General features: G+C 42.1%; 1 protein-coding gene across 1 annotated transcript in view; it reads right to left on the bottom strand.

Moving 5' to 3' along the window:
• The window catches only part of LOC126541716 (gamma-tubulin complex component 3 homolog), a 59,984-nt gene that overhangs the window by 24,419 nt on the left and 16,217 nt on the right, over nucleotides 1–19,348 (bottom strand). The window contains exons 10-16 of the mRNA XM_072286459.1: nucleotides 17,870–17,964; nucleotides 14,520–14,591; nucleotides 13,595–13,705; nucleotides 12,603–12,654; nucleotides 4,201–4,388; nucleotides 3,802–3,866; nucleotides 704–839 (exon numbers count right to left, since the gene is read on the bottom strand). Coding sequence (XP_072142560.1) covers nucleotides 704–839; nucleotides 3,802–3,866; nucleotides 4,201–4,388; nucleotides 12,603–12,654; nucleotides 13,595–13,705; nucleotides 14,520–14,591; nucleotides 17,870–17,964 — 719 coding nt within the window. The remainder of the gene's footprint in view (nucleotides 1–703; nucleotides 840–3,801; nucleotides 3,867–4,200; nucleotides 4,389–12,602; nucleotides 12,655–13,594; nucleotides 13,706–14,519; nucleotides 14,592–17,869; nucleotides 17,965–19,348) is intronic.

The following is a 19,348-nucleotide window of genomic DNA, read 5'->3' as shown; positions in this document are numbered from 1 at the left end:
CATTTAACTTGCTCTTGCATGCAGTGGGCTTCCATAACTGGAGCCGTGTAACTAAGCTAATAAACCCCCTTTTCTTCATTTTCTACAACCTGAAGTAGCAGTCGATGGGCTTGGTGGATTCCTTGCCCTAACGCCACCCTAAGCCGCAACATAGGGCTGCTGTCACATTTGGTGAACGAAAACAAGAAATCAGCAAACTCTATGATGACTCTCCTCTGAAGGCCTTATCTTGAATAAAAGCATGCAATAAGCACTTTTACGCGCACAGCGGTTGCACGGCTGGGCAATGTGGGCGTTTGGGTTTAACATTTGATCAGTACATGAGAGACCTTTCCGCAGCAAGAGCGACTTGCAACATTCGCGAGCAAAAAAGCAAAAATAAGTGCTATTATGTGAATTCAAAGCAGCCTTGATGAAGCAAATCGATAAGTTTCCACTTTTCATGATCTCGGGAAACTGCCTGAGACGTGTGGAGATCCCAGATAAGCTTCGGAGAAGCATATTTTATATTTCAAGTTATCAATATATACAACTACTGGCGACCCCCTTCAAGCTCAATATATCTGGCATGAACTGTATATATACAAGTTGAACTATGTTACGTGTGACAGCAAGTGCAGAGAAACCTAAACCAACCACTTTCCTGACATGGTTTTAAAGAATTCATGGGAGTTCTACCTTAGTTAACTATTGACATTCTTACATCGAGGAGTTGTATTTCAAGCCGCTTCAGCATCTCAGGGTCCACAAACTGTGCGTTGGTGGTGCGCACCGCCTCATCCAAGGCTGCCTTCAGGGAGTGGTCACGCAAGAGCTGCGCAGGCTGACTAAGCTGCTCACTGCAATGACATAAACAAATGTGTTCTCACCAAGCCAAGCAACACTAGATGCAAATCAAACATCAGATTAAATTTTCTTTTTTTTGGAAGAGCCACCACAGTATAGTTTGTGGGGTTCTGACCCGTGCTCTTGGGACAAAGGAACGACAATATAGTAGGGCAAACAATCGCAAGGGCATTTATTGCACCTTTCATAGATCAATGCTTGTTAGCCGAGTTGCTACCCACGAAACATGCTGATGGGCGCGCGACAAATCGTGGAAGTCCGACTCACCGCGACCAGATAACGAGCGAATATGTTTGCCCCATGCTGGACACCAATGCCTGGTCGTTCGCGCGTATGGTCACGCGAACGGTGACACGTTCAAATCGTGTTTGTCTATTCTGGGGTAGGCTCCGCGAGACGGTCTCTCAGAAGCATGGATTGGCGCACGCGCAGAACGTCCGCGCCGCTTGCCGACCCCGAGCCAAAGAGAAAGAGCCTTCTTTTTGCACCCAAGTAACCCCGCCATTAGGTTTCATTAGCAAGGCCACACTCGCGCCATCTCTCGCAATGCGCTTCAACCAGACCGACTGCCGCTGGCACAAAGCTACGCGGTGGAGCCGGGTTACAGGAGACGGGACCTATGCTGGAAAACAACATATTAGGGGACGCGTGAGAGTCGCGCATCACCACACGTTATGCAGACTAAGAGCTCGCATAAATCTGTGTTGCAGGCTTGAAATGAGTGCATTTGGACATTCGCAAGCATTGTAAACCTTTTGCAATCTTTTGTTTACCAATTCCTTAGCAATGGATCCTCTGAGCCCTGATTAGTATTTCTCTAGATGATTACATATGTGCCTTCTTACCAGCCAGATATCTTTAACACTGACCCTTTGCACTTTTTATGCCTAACAACTGTTTTTACAATATGTATTCTACACACCAATCTCCAACAGGAAAGAAAAAGCACAGGCTTGAGTTGGCACTGTGCACTTCACTGGCAAAAGCTCATTTGCTTCTTGACAGCTAGGAAACACTCACCAAAGTGTTAAAAAAATAAAAAAAAGCCGAAAATAAATAAATGAGAACTCTCTCTCTCTATCTTTTTTGTTCAAACTTTGGCGAGTGTTTGCTTGCTGTCAAGAAAATGTATACCCCTTGCCAAACAGTGTTCCGTCAAACCCTGGTCTAAAAGCTCACCTGTGTGTTATTTTCTTTTCTAGATCAACATGCCATTCTAATAGGGTAATTTTAGTGTATTTACTGACTGTCTGTAAAGCAGTCAAAATAAGCTGGTCATTACAATTTGAAATTAGAGATGAAAGCATCAAAACAGAAGGTGTAATGAGGTTTAATAAGAAACTTATAACTGCTTGAAGGCACAGTATAGTGTAATCCAGTAACACGAGCTCTCGTGTAAATCACGGCACGGGTCTTCCTTCTTTCTCAACGCACCACGGACAACACAGCTGGGGGCGCGTCTGCTTCATTACAAATGTAACAATAAGTTGGTGCCTCAAGTTAGTTGACAGTATAATTATGTGTCAAATAAACACTGGAAGTTAATGCTAAAGGGAACATTATCACTCATCTACATACAGGGGGATAGAACTGTCAACCCCCCACCCCTGTCATGCTTTTTTCATAAAACTTGTTCTATTTGATATCTATACTTTCTTTCATACATAGTAGGCAATGCTAAGAAAGCTAAAGAGACTTTTTTCACTGTTTGCATCCACAACAGAAAAATAGAGCAGAATGTATGAAAGACAGATACAAGTATACACCATGGAAAACATGGAAGGCAGGTATTGGGAATTCAAGACAATGAGCAAAACGAGAACAAGGTAAAAGCGGGAGCCAATGTTTCGACAAGTGGACTTGTATTTTTCAAGGCGACACATGCTTTCTTCGGCACAGCATATATAGGTAGGGTTCTTCTAAAGGAAAGAGGGGGTAAGGCAGGTGGGTGTGTTAGCGAAGAGGGCGTAGATTTGAGAATAAAGAGGTGCTGTGCACAAGGCCAGTGACACGGCCGTGTGTCAGCAGGCGTGTCAACGGCTTGCACAGCACCCCTCTCCTACCTGCTTCGCTAGTAGCGTTGGTAGCATAGCGAATATTTGCTATGCTAAATTTCAAGCTATAGGCAACAACACTTAATTTGGTTGCTTAGTGTTTTTTTCCTTCCTTTGTTTCCTTTTTTTTTAATTTATTTATTCCATTTCAGTATTCTTTCTTTTTTTTCACAAGCATAATTTTCTGCCACACCTTTTGCTATCTCTTTCAGAGACACAATAGTGCACGACCACCAGCGAAGCAGGTAACAGAGGGGTGCTGGGCAAGTCGTTGACACGCCGGCTGACATACGGCCGTGTATCCAGTCTTGTACACAGCACACCATTATTCTCAATTCTACACCCTCGCAGCTAATACACCTCCGGTCACTGCCGCACCCACCTGCCTTACTCCATCTCCCCTTTAGAAGAACCCTACCTATATGTACTGTGCCGAGGAAAGCATATGTCGCCTTGAAAAAGACAAGTATACACCGTGTAATTGAATGTAAAATGAAGTCTCATACTTTTATTTTGCAACGTATTGCATATTTATTACAACATAGGCATAGGAAATCTGAACCTTTCTTTACTACCAAACGAGCTGAGTGACACATTTCTGTGACCAGTGGCCATAGCACAACCCTTGTGCTCACAACCAAAACATAGCGTGAAACATACTGGAAGCACAAAGGTGCGCAAATAAATGGTCACTTGACATAAACTTGCATCCACAAGTTGTTGTAATATAAGACATTGTTTCTCTGTAGAAAGCACCACAGGTGAAAAACAACTGCATTGTGAAATGCACGGAGTGAGACATCGATGACCGCACTACTTCCATGTTTTCTGCAGCGTTGCCTGCTAAGTATGAAACGAAGTATACACTAGTTAGAGATAGTTGAAGTGATGCTCAACTTACTCTAATACATCCATCAGGTGGCGGACAAAGTCTCCTTGACCCAGCAGAAGAAATTGTCGCAAGGCCTGAAAAAAGGTAGACTTGCATCACCATTGCTCAACAGTTATGGTTCTCCATGATAAAAAGAGTTGCACTGTAAAGGTATCATTTGTTCAAAAAGATCCTTTCAAGGAAGGGCATGGCTTCCTAGACCACATGTTCCAAAATTACACTTGCTCATGACAGGATAAGCCATGTTAGAAGTTAATGTAGCTTGCTGTTAAAAGACAATAAATTGATAGATGCATAGGGAATTCACATTACTTTCTTCCTAAGCTTACTGTTTACCACTAACGTTTTTCTGTAGTTTGTAAGACAGTGTATTAGGAGAGTGTGCAGTGACTGCAGAGGGATACTAACCTGCAGGTGCTCCTTGAACTTGAACTCAGTGTTGAACACAGAGAGGACACGGCAGTTGCGTGTGTGGTATGCCTGTTCCAGGAATTCTAGAAAGGAGTCCTCTTGTTGCCCGTCCAACAGACACTCCACTGCACAAGCATGGTCCCAAGATATAAGCACCTCTCTTATAAGAGAAGTTCCAGGGGGCGCTATTCAAAGAGTAGCACTTGCCAGTACCCTTTTCTTACATTCACTGATAACTTAAAAATAGAGTGCAGAGGCAACAATGCCCTCATGCAACTTCGGTACAAGGAAGTCAACTTGTTGAGCACAAAATTTACAATAATGTTTAGAGCAAAAGCCTCGATCAGGCCTCCAAGATCTGAATATAACCTCATATATCCCGCACAATGAGAGAAGACCAAGTAGGATACCACATTACAGTCCATACATCACTGCAGTTATGAAAAGCCACTCTGCAACGGTACCATTTGGGTAAGTTGGTGAGCATGGATATAGGATTAGCAGTGCTAATTCAGACATGGGACAAAGTAAAAAAATATGTGTTCATATCTTACTCAGTTTTCATCTGCTTTCAATCAGTTCATCCAAATAACACAGCAACAATACTGTCATATGAGCAAAACACATTTTGCAAATGTACATGCTCAGTGATAACACATTATTTGGAAAAACAGGAAAAAGAAACAAACTCCAGGTTCTTGTGTTTGGACATGTCAAATGCAGTTGAAAGGCCCTTGAAAAGTACCATGTTTCATAGCTTCCTAAAGTCTGCAAGAGAACCACCAAAAGAGGGGGTTGCTTTTGCCAATCCATCATCATGACACCTGCCACAAAGCGCAGTGCTTGATCAGCTTGCAGTGGCCAAATGCAGTACCATAGTTCCCTGCTTGCTTCACTATTGGCACCATCACTAGCGGGCACTAGTGGGCACTAGTGGGAATGTTGGCTGGACACCTGTTACAGCTATGACCAACCCGTTACTTTACTTTGTGCAGCGACATGGACGGCCAACGTATCCCTAAAGACAATGGATTTCGCCACCACGGCACCCTTCTATCTTGGCAACTGTGCAGAAGAGACCACCGTGTCTGAAGTTTTGGACGCCACCGCAATCATTGACTGCCACCTATATAAGCAACTGGACTCCTCAGATTGCTTCTAGTGGGCACGTCGGCTGGCCGCCTGTCACAGCTATGACCAACCTGTTACTTTACTTTATGCAGCTGCTCCTGCTACGAGCGACATGGATGGCCAACGGATCCCTCAAGACAATAGATTTCGCCAACATTGGACCCTTCTATCTTGGTGACTGTGCACAAGAGACTTCAGTGTGCCTGAATTTTTGGATGCCACCGTGATCATCGACTACCACCTATATAAGCAACTCGACTTCTTGGATTGCTTCTAGTGGGCACGTCGGCTGGCCGCCTTTCACAGCTGTGACCAACCCGTTACTTCATTTCATGGCAGGTTAGTAACAAGCATTCTGCAGTCAAATCTAATGACCCCTGCTTTACCCAGTTGACATGCCCCAACAGCTTGTGTTTGTGTTGCCTGCATGTACGAAATATAGTGTTGTCATTACTGAAACTTTGTGACGACATAGAATCCAATCCAGGTCCGTCTACTGAACAATTATTAAAGGAACTTATTGAATGTCAAAAGACCACGCATAAAAGATCAGATGCAAGAGAGTTGAAACTTAAGAAGGTTGAAACATAAATGTCAGTTGTTAAGGAACTGGTTACCAAAGTATCCAGTCTTGAAAAAAACTGTTCAGGGATTGGAAAAAAAGCTAGCGAGTTTTGAAGACAGAAGTAGGTGAAACAATCTTCTGGCTTTTGGAATCCCCAAAAGATCAGAAGAAACACAGCTGAATCAATCGTAGCTGAAGATTTGTTAAAAAATAATGTCGGTGTAGAAGTGAATCCTGTGGAAAGACTTCATAGTATATGGTGCATGCAGCCAAATAAACTAAGACCGGTAATTTAAAAATTAATAGACAACCGGAACAAAAAGAAGCTTGCTGAAAATCTGCTTCAAGCTAAAAGGAACTGCTTTTTCAGTGTCAGAGGAGTTCTTGGCAGTCACCAGGCAAATCCGGAAGAACTTGTGGGATAGTCCGTCCACTCATGGAAAAGCAGGTGCTAAGGTGAAACTAACATACAACAAGATTAGAATTGATAATCACATGTATGAATGGGACAGTCTTCATATGAAAATGGTTTTAATCGACGCAGCAGCAGGCTTCGTGATAAACAGTGACGTAAAAGCGAAGTAACAAAACAGTTTCGATGTCTGAACATAAATGCCCGAAGCTTAGTAAATGAAGCTGTCGATCTAGAAAGCGTTCACAAGCCACATGTACTAATAATAACAGAAACTTGGTTACACCAAGGTATTAATGATTATGAAATAGCACCACCGGGCTGCATGATATACCGTAATGACAAAGATTCCTGCAACGGCGTCGCCGCCATTTTGTTCCAAGAATCACTAAGTGTGATGCAATTGACCGATATCAAAGGAATCAAACATGTTATCGTTGAAGTTTTTCTAGATGACTATGGTCACGGGGGTTTTTATCATCCACCCAATTGTTGTCACGAGTTTGTGGATCAGTTGAACAAATATTTGTGCATGTACAAAACCAGTGATTGCAACATTTCAATAGCCAGTGATCTTAATTTTCCTATGGTGAGTTGGGCAGATGAGTTTCCAGGTGCCTTTTCAAGTGGTTTCGTACCTTTTCTTGGTGTTTTACAGTACCATGATCTGACGCAGTCGGGAAAGATGCCTACTTGTATTCAAAGCAACTCTAGCAAATTTTAGATAGTTTACTTGCCAGCAGAGGCATATGCCACCATAGTCCAGATGCGCAAATATATGATGGCATTTTGGACCATAAGATAGTATCTCTAACCATCTAGCTATGCTTTGTTAAGTTCGATAAAAAGAGTATCATTGTACCTGTGTTTTCACGAGCTAGTGACGTGGACATTATAGACACTTTAGACGATTCATTCTCTTATTTTTCGACACTTTTTGAACAAAATGAGTGCACTGCCGACGAATTGTGCTGGTTTTTCAAGGCCCTGGTGACAAACTGTATTAATAATTTCATTTCACATAAGTGCAAGGTATTCAACCAATCGAACCCTTGTGTGACAAAAGAAATTGTATGCCTAGAACGTAAAGTAAAAAAGGTAAAAAAACAGCAAAAAACTAGACCATCAGTGTCTGGCATAGACAAAACAACTGAGATGTGTATAAAGCTAAAAGACAGTTTGAAGAAAGCGAAATAAAGACATCAAAGTGAAGATTTGAAGAATTTCCTTCTAACGTCACCAGATAAGTTCTGGCAGTACCTTTCACCCCAAAAAAGTCCAATTACAAGCATATCAGTAAACAATGAAGTAGTAACTGATAAGAGGGAAATAGCAGAAGCATTGAGTGACTATTTTTGCTCAGTTGACATGTCTTATAATTACCTTACCCCTGATTTCGCCACTTATGACGCAGTCATAGCTATCGAGGATGTTTCTATATCCGGAGAAGGCGTACTGTCACTTTTTCTTAGTCTAGATCCTAAGAAATTGCCAGGGATTGATGCCATACCAAATGCCTTTCTTATAAAGTATGCTGAATGGCGTGTCAAATATCTGTGCTTGATTTTTAAAGCATGACTTTCACGCGCTGAACTTCCCAATGATCGGAAGTATGCTAAGATCACACCAGTACCTAAAGCCAATGATCACTCTCTTGTGTCCTCTTTCCCTGCTATGTTCTAGTGCAAGAATTCTTGAACATATAATATTTAAACATCTTACTGCCAAGTTGAAAGTAATAACATAACTACCCCCAATCAACATGGTTTTCGCAGATGATTCTCAACAGTAACCCAGCTCGTTGAGACAGTATATGACCTTGGAGCAGTTGCTGATGTGCATAGCCAAATAGATAATATATTATTAGATTTTGAAAAAGCCTTTGATCATGTGAGTCACCAGATTACTGCTCAAACTCAAATCAATTCTGAAAAATGAGCCTTTACTTTTGTGGATAGCAGCATATCTTCCCATGAGAAGCCAATGTGTAATAGTCGATGCAGTAAACTCAAACTCAGCCCACGTGAAATAAGGTGTCCCACAGGGTTCTACTTTAGGGGCACTGTTTTCCCTGTTATTTATCAAGGACATTGCACAAAATATATCGGTAAAAATAAAGCTTTTTGCCAACGATTGCATACTATATCAAGAAATTTGCGGTGCGAGTGATCAAGAATCTTTAAACATAACATTATCCACATTGCACACATAGTGTATAAATTGGCAGAGAACAACTAATTACAAAAAAACAGGCGCAATGAGAGTGACGCGGGAAGGACAACCGTTTTTGTTTACTTACCACATTGATGGTCATGCTCTGTCAGATGTCTCTAGACATAAATACCTAGGATTAATACTCAGATCCGACTTAAAACAGAATGACCATGTCGAGTACATTGAAGAAAGGGCCATGAAAAAGCTCAGTTATCAAAAGAGGAGGCTTGGAAACGCCACGCCAGACATAAAACTTTCCGCATATAAGACATTTATTAGACTGCTGTTGGAATACACAGCTGTAGTGTGGGATCCCTATACTGTGTTCAAGATAAAAAAAAAACTAGAAAGTGTTCAAAGAAAATCTATCCGATTTGTCTTTAATTGTTATATGTAGCTGACAGACGGCACCCTCACTCCTCTTACAAAAAGTGGAACTTGAAGGGTTACAAAGAAGTAGAAATAAGGAAACGCTGAAATTCTTTGATTTAGTTTTTTATGACAAAATTGAGATTGATAAGGCATCGTATATAAAACCAGCATCAGAATACACAATGCGCTTTTGTCACTCCAATAACGTTGTAGATTTTACAAATTGTACTGATGCATTCAAAAATTAATTTTTTCCGAGAACAACCCATGAATGGAATTGTCTACCAGCTGATGTTGTATGTCTGATGTACCAGCTGATGTGAAACAGTCAAACTATTTATAAGTGCACTCAGGAACCAATCCTGATTTTTTTCTCACTGTATTGGTTGTAGAATGATGTATTTCATTACAGATAATGTAATGTTTCTTTTCTCTGTGTTCAGTCATTTTTCTATTTTTTCACCATGTCTTCGTGATGTTATATGTTGCAACTATATTGCCAAAAAAAAAAAATTTCTATGCTCACTCCTGCTTAAAGGGCCCCTGAAACTGTTCGGACAAATTTTGTAGACGCGTAGGGTACAGCTAAAGTGAATCATTCACACCACAATTTGTGTGGAGCGTCTCATATTAAGAGAGCTACGGACGATTGCAAGTTACCCTCCTCCATAGTCATGCATTTTCTCCTCAACTTGTTCACCGAGTGATCGGGGCTAAGCTCCACCTTCACTGGCTCTGCGTCACGATGGCACATCGTGTCGTCGACTTCCGGTTCTCTAGGAGCAAGCACGCAAAGCCTCTCCGAACTCTCCGCCAGCTGCTTGGCAGTCAACCCCAAAGCGAGAGCTATCAAAGCAGCGTGCATTGTGAGCATTCTGTCGTAGCGCCAAATGTGTCTGATATTCCGGTAACCACAGGCGAGCTGGGCGTTTCGACGGATAGCTGGAGGCATAAACTCAAGCTGATGAAGGAACTTTAGCGTAGACGTATGTGAGCGGCCTGATCGGTCTGCACGGTCCATCCACCTGTTAGCACAGAGTTTAACCAGCCAAATAAAGCGCTAATAGTGCTCTAACTAAGTGTAAAACATTTTAAACAATTACAAAAACAATGTGCTGATGATTACACTTCTGCGCAAAAGTTACACCAACAGCAAAGAATACATTTCGTTACTGCTACTGTGTGTGGTTGAGCTCTATGCCACCAGGTGGCTGCACCATGCAGACCATTCACATTCGCGATTCTGCTTATCCCGTGAAACGCCACGGTCAAATGGCCAGGCCCTGTCTCCTTGCACTTGCGTTTACCCGAATACCGGACTTGCGAAATGCTGTTGCAGTAGTAATCCTCTGGTGTAAAGTGACGGCCGCAAACGCACAAATCCTGGCGCTGATCGGATAGCGGCAGTCTGATGCGCTGCAGCTAGTCCGCTCATCTGATGCCTTGCAGAGGGACACGATGTCACAGCTTGATATTGCCAGTCACTACGTTTGCGGCCCACAACGCAACAAAGCCGAATCATGGTGCTTGTGAAAAGACTGAGACCGACTGTGACCGTGGAGCTCTCGTCAAAATGGAAAATATTGTAACGTGAGCAGACGATGCTTGCTGTGTGCCGGAAGTGCTTAAGCGTAGTGAGAAATTGTTTTTGTGCATTCTCTTTCTGTTACTTTTTTTTTATAGAAACAAATTAACTAACAACATTCCAACTATTACGAACAACATTTGATCAGCATAAAGTTGAAAAAATTATTGATGACGCGCCCTGGGCAGCCAATCTGATAGCTCGCCCTACTAACGTCATTGGGGAAAATGACGTCAAATGGGTAGCGGCGGCTTAAAATTCAGCCGAGCGATGTACATTTTTAAAATCTTATAATAAATTACCTACATGCTTTATGCGGAGCACTTAGATGGGTCAATTAATGATCATAAGGACCTACTCTAACGACTTGGTACATTTGTACAAAATCGTCAAAATCAATTCAGGGTCCCTTTAAGGCTTGACACCCTGGCTAGCAGTATTGAATAAACAAATAAATAAAAATTTGTACCAAATGCGATATAATTATATGGCACAGCCTACCATAAAGACAATACGTATAGTCATATGGCTTTATGTGATAGGGCAACTTTCAAATAAAGAAAAAGAAAGGAAGAAGAAATAAAGAAAGGTTGCTTGGGCTTGCCAGCACGGCATATTTCACTCGTACTTATGAAGCACACACAAACGCAGACATTAATGCAAAAAAGTATAAACAAAAATAGCACTGACTCTCAGAAAATGTTCATTTTGCAGCCATGGATGTCATACACTCACTTGTACCACAGAGCACCGTCCATAAAAAACAACTTTCGTTTTGTGCACATACCTATATTTACTTTGCTATTGTGTGCTGTACAAAACTATTACCTTTTCTTCACATTTATTAACTATAACGATCTGGAGCTATTGTCTCTGTGGTACGTGGGGTATAAGACGCCTACAGCTATGGCAAAAAGGTGATTTATTATTGCTATGTGGTACAGCATCAAGATTTAGGGCAAGTAATGCAATGACTGCAAAGATCCATTCCACATTCAGTCCTTACAAAAATCTCGATACATCTAGTCTGCTTCTGAAATGCAAGCATGCAACAATGAACTCAACAGAAAAGTCAAGGCTAAAGTTAAGCATGGCCATGAAGTTGAAAAAAAGTTGCGCGAAAAAATTTTTTTTTGTAATGCCGATTCACAAGCTACCAATTCACAAAAGCTTTATATGATATTTTTATGCATTTAGTATTTCCCTGTCATAGTGACTCTCAATGACCCTCTGGAAGTCGCTACCGTGCAACCACACGTTAGAAAGATTTCGCTGTTTTGGAATGAAGCGCCATCTAGCGGAGCTGCTGCTACCTCTCTCGAGTTCTAAATAATGTTCCTTGATTGAGTTGTCACCTATCGGCTCTGGCCAGAACTGATCTTTTTTCGCTTCACGCTAGGGTGGATACCACTGTGATGGCCTACGAGTATTCGCCATGTGCTGTTTCGGGTTACCAGTGTCACAAAAACTGAATTCTACGTCATTTCTAATCTCGCAAATTGTTACCGCAAAATGGTTGTCGCATGGTTCTCTTATAGGTGAGCACTTAATATGTTTACAAGCAAGCGCTTGTGGACAGATGAAGCCACTACACATTCATCTTTCTTGCGAGACACGGGAGAACTGGTTGTACCTTGTTTAGCAATCTGACAAATGCTGCAAGTTTTTCACTTGCTTGGCTTTCCTGATAAGTTTGCAACCACCGAGTTTGTTTGCAGGCGCTCACGTGGCATGTCCTACTATCGATATTGCCATGGGTGTTGGTTGTTTAAACGCTACTTTGAAGATGAAAGAAGTATAGAGAAAATTTGACTGTATTTGCGAAGAATAAGACCACATATACAGCATACTTGAATATATTTTGTCACTTCAATGACACCCAAAAAATAATGAACTAGTGTTTTTTTTAAGTAAGACACCCTGTAGACATTAAATGCTCAATAAAGATAACTCTGGCAGACACATGGCAGTGATGGAAAGAAGCACACCTAAGAGGGTTAAAGGCTGATGTTTTGCTGACTGAGGTCATGGTACAAAGTTAAGCATCAGTGTGTGATACATGCAGGCAGAGGCCCAAAAATTTACCTGCATGAGGTGGAGGCAGGTCTGCTTGCTGCGGCAAATTTGGCAAACATGATGCAAAAAATTGACGGCCTTGCCTGTGCAAAGAATCTGCATAGACGTAGAAGACAAGATGTAGAGTCAAGATATCTTGGCCTTTGTTTGTTTGCAAGCAAAGATATGTTTCTTGAAACAACATGCAATATAAACACGAGCTTCAAAAGAGGTGATCAGGCCACCAGTCTGCTTCACAAAATTTTGCAATCTGGCAGAGGCGCTTGGCATGGGTGGAAATTACACACCAGTTGCAAGAGACTGTTTCGCGCCACAGCATTTAGTGCAAACGACAGTGCACCATGGTAGTTTCTGTCAGATTTCCAGCCGTTGTTCAATATATAAAACACAAATTCTCAAACTATCATTTTGCATGTTGTCATGGTGCACCATGATAAACAATGTGGAACTGCACATTTTTCTGCAGGACTCGTTTGTACACTTGCATCGGCTTCTCTCTCCTAATCGCCAGCTCAGAAGTTTTCTTTCTTTCCTTTTCTTTCCTTTCCTTCTCCCATTATACCAATGTTGAGTAAATGTCTAGAACACGCTGGTTTCAGTGGACCTCTCAGCTTTTCTCTCATAACAAATCTTTCCATCTTGGTTCTCAAGTTATAGCTTTGTAACCAAGCATCTTTATTTTTACTTGAAAGCACTTCATAAAAAAGGTTTCTTAAGCAGTTTTTTTTAAATTAATTCAAAGCATTTATTTCTTTAATTACAGAGAAATCAGGGAGGCCGAGGTTAAAAGCTGCCCCTTGCAGTTTGCAACTTGTGCCATAGGGGCTTAATAACCAACAGCTATTAGACAGCTTCTTAATTAATCATGATCATAACTAAACCAGCGAGTACTTCAGCTGAGGAGCGAAATTTCCCTCCAGTCGGAGAAACGAGGAAGAGTGCATAATCAATGCACATTCATAAGATGCACCCCTGCAAGGAGCAAGCAGCAAACATAAGCAAAATATAGACAATTCTGACAATTTTGTGGGCGCACCTTCCGGGCCTGTTCTTCAGAGAGGAATGACGGCATCATACTCTTGCGCAGGTAGTACTTGTCGTGCCAAAGACTTTCCACGGAAATGTTCGAGTTCATGGCAATGAAGAACTGTGAAACACAAAACAACACGGACATTTAGCAGCCCCTTTCCTGATGCAGTAAGCTCTATGAAAAATAGTAAAAGATAAACAGTAAACAGTAAACAAGCTAGATATAGAGAAATTTCAATCACTGCAATAAGCTTTGCTATTCACTGTGCTACAGCTGTGTGCTGTGGCCTGGATGCAATCACTACAGCTGCCAGCAAGCAAGGTTTTCTTACACTTTTGTCACATTCTGTATGTGTTACATGAGCTGGCTTCTAGTGAATTTTGTCAACTTTCTGCAGTCACCTTGACTACGTATGAATCCACATGACTTTCGGTGAATTGTGGATTCCCATTTCCAGGCAACTTTCAGGCCGCTTAGAGACGAATTTGCACATCACGGTAAGAATGAAAAGCATTGCAAACAATAAAGGGGCCGCTTATCCTCATCTCGTAAAGCAATAAATATTCAGTAAAACAAACAATACTCAGCAAAGTAATGCTGGAAATGCATAAGAAAACTTCAAGCTTGCCACATCTACGTATTATTGAGTTGCATTTGAGCAGAAAACTGTTTTGTTGCTACTGTGGCCATGATGATGGATAACAATGTTTCAAGCTTCAAATGCCAGTTGTCATTTCTCACTGCTTCCACGTGTGCCTTTTTCAGCACATTTCCCCATGCTACCTTACCTTGCTTGAATTGGGAACAAATGGCTGTTTCTCCTTTTCAAATTTTCTTGCTTTATAAATCTGGCACGTCTGGTTAGTTACACACAATCTAATCTGAACTTAAAAGGACAGTACGAGTGAGTAAAATGTACAGAGCCTCTTACCTCATGATGGACATCTTCAAGTTGCCCAGTCTGGATCCATCGGCAAAGCATGTTGTACCATGGTTGAAGCACCTGTTTATTCCAGAGAATATTCATCAAGGGTCGCCCACTTGAAGCAAAAGTTCATGACAACAACTGCCATATTTACATGATCGTAAGTCGACCTATTTTTTTTAAATTTGAGGATCTGAAGTGGGGGGGAGTCTACTTACAATTGAAACCAAAACATGGCACCGCGAATAAAAGTGAGACAAACGAGATATCAGCGCACTACAATGCGGAACAATTCTATGTTTGCTCTACGGCTCTAACCATTGCAGTCGGCCATTCCTCGCTTACTGTCATGCTTTTTCAATCGTCATGAATGCTCTGGGTCCACCAGACATTCTGCACTCTTTCACGGCAGCGTACAAGAGGGCTGCGATTCTTTACACCAAAGAAAGAAACAACTGCACGGCGGGCTGCAAGTTCTACGTGTATGAACAAGTGGTGCAGGAGCGGAGACTGTAGCGGGCAAAACATTTTAGCTGGGACAGCAAGTGAAGAGGTTTCTGCCAGCGGGGTGCTTTCCGGAGCTGGAGGCCAAGCTTAAGGCATACATAGTTGAAATACGTGATCTGTTCCTGCCAGTCTGGTGCAACATGCTCATGAGACAAGCTTGGGTCTTCGCTTCCGAAGCGGGGATAATACCGAGCATAAACTTCAGAGCCAGCAGGGCTTGGGTATCGAAGTTGGTCAATGGGGCTGGTTTCTCTCTGTGTCGCATATCGGTGTGTGCCAGAAGCTACCTGCTGCGTAGTATGAGGAGAAAGTCGTCGCCTTTTATAGGCACTTCTTCAAGCTGTGCAACTAACGGGAATACTTGTTCGACCAGATCGGCAATGTCGATCAGACTCCCATCTATTTCAACATGACAAGCAATACGACAGTGAGTGTGAAGAGAGCTGGAGAGGTGAAACACCTCACAAACCGAAATGAAAAGCTTCAGTTTACTGACATGCTCTCATGCTTAGCAGATGGTACCAAGCTATACCCGTAGATTGTCTTCAAGCGAAAGACAATGCCATTAGAACTTTTTCCCAAAGGTGTAGTTGTGAGAGTCAACAAGAAGGGCTCTATGACGGATGACATGGTGATTGAATGGCATAGCCTGATGTGGCTCCTGATGCCGGGGGCGTCCTTCAAAGGTAATGTTCCCAACCTCCTCGTGTTGCACTCCTTTCGTGGCCACCTCAAGGCCAAGGTGAAAGCGCAGCTGGCGAAAGAACTTACAGATATACTAGTGATTCCCGGCGACTTGATGAGGCAGCAGTAGCTACTTGATGTCAATGTTGGCGTGAACAACCTTTTTAAGGACCTGCTCCCCCGCGAGTACAGGGAGTAGCTGGCAACAGAAGACCGCAAACTTTAGTCAACTAGACGTGTCAAAAGAGCCTCCCTGAGAGCTGTGTGGGGTTGGGAGCACTCGGCAAGGGCGGTTGTTCCACAACATGTCATGATGCAGTTGTTTGCAAAATATAGAATTTCAGTGGACGATGACGTGCTGTGGGACCGTAGCAGCGATGAAAATGGCAGCATTAGTGAGGATGATGGCACAAGTGCATACAAGTAATCCAGTGACCATGACAGCTACTAATAAATTTTCATTATGGCATGCACCCACGGGTATGTCCTTTATTTCCCACTGAAACACGTGATATGGGGGAGCGGGGGGTTGGCTTTCATTCGAGTCGACTTACAATCATATAAATACGGTATATGAACACTCGAGGCAATATCAGTGCACCTGCAAGCAGGTTACAGGGCCTTTAGATACACAAGCTACGCACAATACGTTTGGTTGCAAAAACAATGAAGTCGAGTTGATGAACCATGACACTCAGCTCAATCGGCATGAGCATTGTGGACAAGCGCAAATAAAATTTCTGATGGGAAGCTGTGTGTATATGATAGACTCGGCAGAACGAACAGTAAGTCACAAGCTAAAATTATCTCAATTTTTCATTAGATGCTAACAAATGCCAACGGTTCTCTCTTGGTCTCATCTTGTGCTCCATTGAGGTGCAACACCTGCAACACCACTAGTAAAACAAGCGAAAAGAGGCACTAACACTTGTCTTTAAATCAAGGAAGGAGCCCCAGTTTCAAGGTCAAGCCAATAATTCCACTGGCATCAAGATTTGTCAATACAACAAATATGGGAACATGCAAATAAAATTTTTTTCACCTTTGTTTTTTTGGTTGCGATGATTAAGCCATTTTAAATGGAACATTAAACTATTTTGAATTTTGGATGCATTATCGAAATGAACATGAGCTTGCAATACAGTCCACTGCAATTGTCAAACGTCATCGGAATAAATAAATGCACAGCTCGTCACTGTCCAAATGCATGTCGGCTGCATTAGCCAATAGGAGCGCTTCTTTACGGACAGAAAGCAGCAGTGAATCACGAAGCCAGTTCTTCCCCTTTTTGCTTGCTTCTTCTGCTTTTTAGCTTTGCACAATGAAATATGGTGCTCCGGCTATCTGAAGCTCCGTTCTGCTCTTTACGGTAGTACAAAATGACAGCATTGCGTTAACGAAAAGCTGGGTGAAACGTTGTGTGATGGCGCCTCTCACAGCCTAATTTCCTACTTGATTTTAGTTGATAGTCAACTAGAGACACATGATTTTCTCAACCTCTACTTCAGATTTATTGATCATTTTAATTGCCGAGTCCCCCTTTAAAGCGGTTGGGTGGTCAACCATAGCGGTGATTGGCAAACCGAAAGAATGGACAGCATTTTCCCACAGCCCACCATTGGGGGAACTCTGGTTTGTTTTAAAGCAAAGCTTTGCAAACGCTCTCGGTCTTTCTTGACCATGGCTGTTGGATGCTGCTGCTGTCTTGCCAAATAGCCCACACTTAAAAAAGAAAGAAAAGAAAAAAAGAAAGACTAATTATGTGCCTGATGCTCTAACTATTATGCCACAATCGCACATATACTTCTATTGTGCCAATGCCAACTAGCTCTTTAAGATGACCGCTGCGTGTGTCACATTGCCTAGCATAGGTGCCCAAGAGCACATGCGCATGCACCAGCTTCCCTTGCACCAAAGACACAGGAATGAAATGGCAAAATTTGTAGTATTTGTTTTAAATGCTTCGCAAAAGATTTTCTTCAGATATGATTTCAGGATGTACATTGGATCTGCATAATTTTTTATGGAGTCATCTACTTGCTGAACTAAATTCACTTGGTCATTTTGCTCCAAGCTGTAAAGAGATACCTCACACTGTCACTCACAGCTATCATGGTCACATCTCGAAAACGTGACTACATTAAAGAAAAAGTGCTGCCACTCACCGCAATAAGGAGTCTGCGTGCAAGAGCGCTAACTTCGGGATCCCCATTGGCTAGACATCCGTGGAGTCGGCTGGCTAATTCGCCACCCTTGAGCTCTGGATATAAAAGGTGGAGGCACTTGTATTACTGGCCTATACTGAGTAAAGCATGAAAGTGAGTTAGGTGGTGTTCATTTGTCTTGTAATGTGCCGAGTACAACTGAGTAAAACTAAATCACGATAGGACACGACGCACAATGATGACAGAGAAACTGTCGTCCTTGTCTCGTTCTATTCAATTGTTCTCGGTGCATTACAGTATTACAGTATCTATATTGTCATGCCTCTGACATACCAAGGTTTTTCTTTCTTGGAGTAGTAGTAGTAGTAGTAGTAATAGTACTTGAACTTGGCAGAAAGAAAAAGATACCTGGCAGCTTTGTGGCTATGGTGTTCTGATGAGCACAGGGCTGCTGCCATAGCTGGTGCTGCTGTCTCAGCTACAGCAGCAGCATTATGATGAGAACATATTGCAAAAATGCTCATGTAGTTAAATTTAAGTACAGACAGAAGAACCTCAGGTGGTTAAGAGAGGCTGTGGTGTTTAAAATCACCTTTCTTATTTCTTCTTAGATTCTGATGAAAACGTGATAGAAGACCTGTTCAAAGAACTCTGTTTTCCAGAATGAGTGGTTGAGATCAGAAAATGTGTATATCTTCTTTATTTAAAACATATATTATTTTCTTGGTTTTCATATTTTATAAGGTACAACATGCATCTACATAGTCTACGAACAACTATAGTCGAATCATTAAAATTAATCTGGGGCCGACAACTAAAACTCGGAAATGCAACTCTGGCATTTCAGAGTTTACATCTTGACTGGCATTTGTACTTTTTCTTGTTTAAAGAAAAAGATTTACTTCTTTTTCAATATTCACTTTTCTGACCAGCCATAATCCTTGGAATGTATCCTCATCATGAGCTCATACAGCCCCACAGCAGGACGACGACCTCTCTACGATCAACCACCTACCCCCATCTTGCATCAGCAAACCTCACCCTATGCCTGCAAATTACCTACCGTATAGACTCATGTAAGAGCCGCACTTCATCAAAATTGAGAAAAAAAAATTATGGCCCTTATACGAATCTATACGGTAATTTTGTTGCTCTATCTCCTCTACTACCCATTACAATGTTTCTATTGCCTTAGCTCCCATTCAGTTATTCAAATAGAACACCTGTCATCTGTTCTATGCACTGCATGAACTGCCAAACTGCTTTTCTTCTGCTTAATCTCAACTAGTATATCAGCCTCCTGCGATTCGTCTCCAAGGCACACTGCTGTCTCCCTCTCTCAATTTCATGCACACCATTTTACAATCCGCCGCTTCCTGCACAGTCCTTAGCTACCTTTCGAGTTCATTCATCACAATTCAAGTTTTGGCCTTGCAGGTTAGTACTGACCAGAGTGCACCCACTGCTCGGATGCTTTTG

This window comes from Dermacentor andersoni, chromosome 2, assembly GCF_023375885.2.
Source record: "Dermacentor andersoni chromosome 2, qqDerAnde1_hic_scaffold, whole genome shotgun sequence".
Lineage (NCBI taxonomy): Eukaryota > Metazoa > Arthropoda > Arachnida > Ixodida > Ixodidae > Dermacentor > Dermacentor andersoni.
Note: the sequence above shows the minus strand (reverse complement) of the source record. Positions and strands in the feature narration are given on the sequence as shown.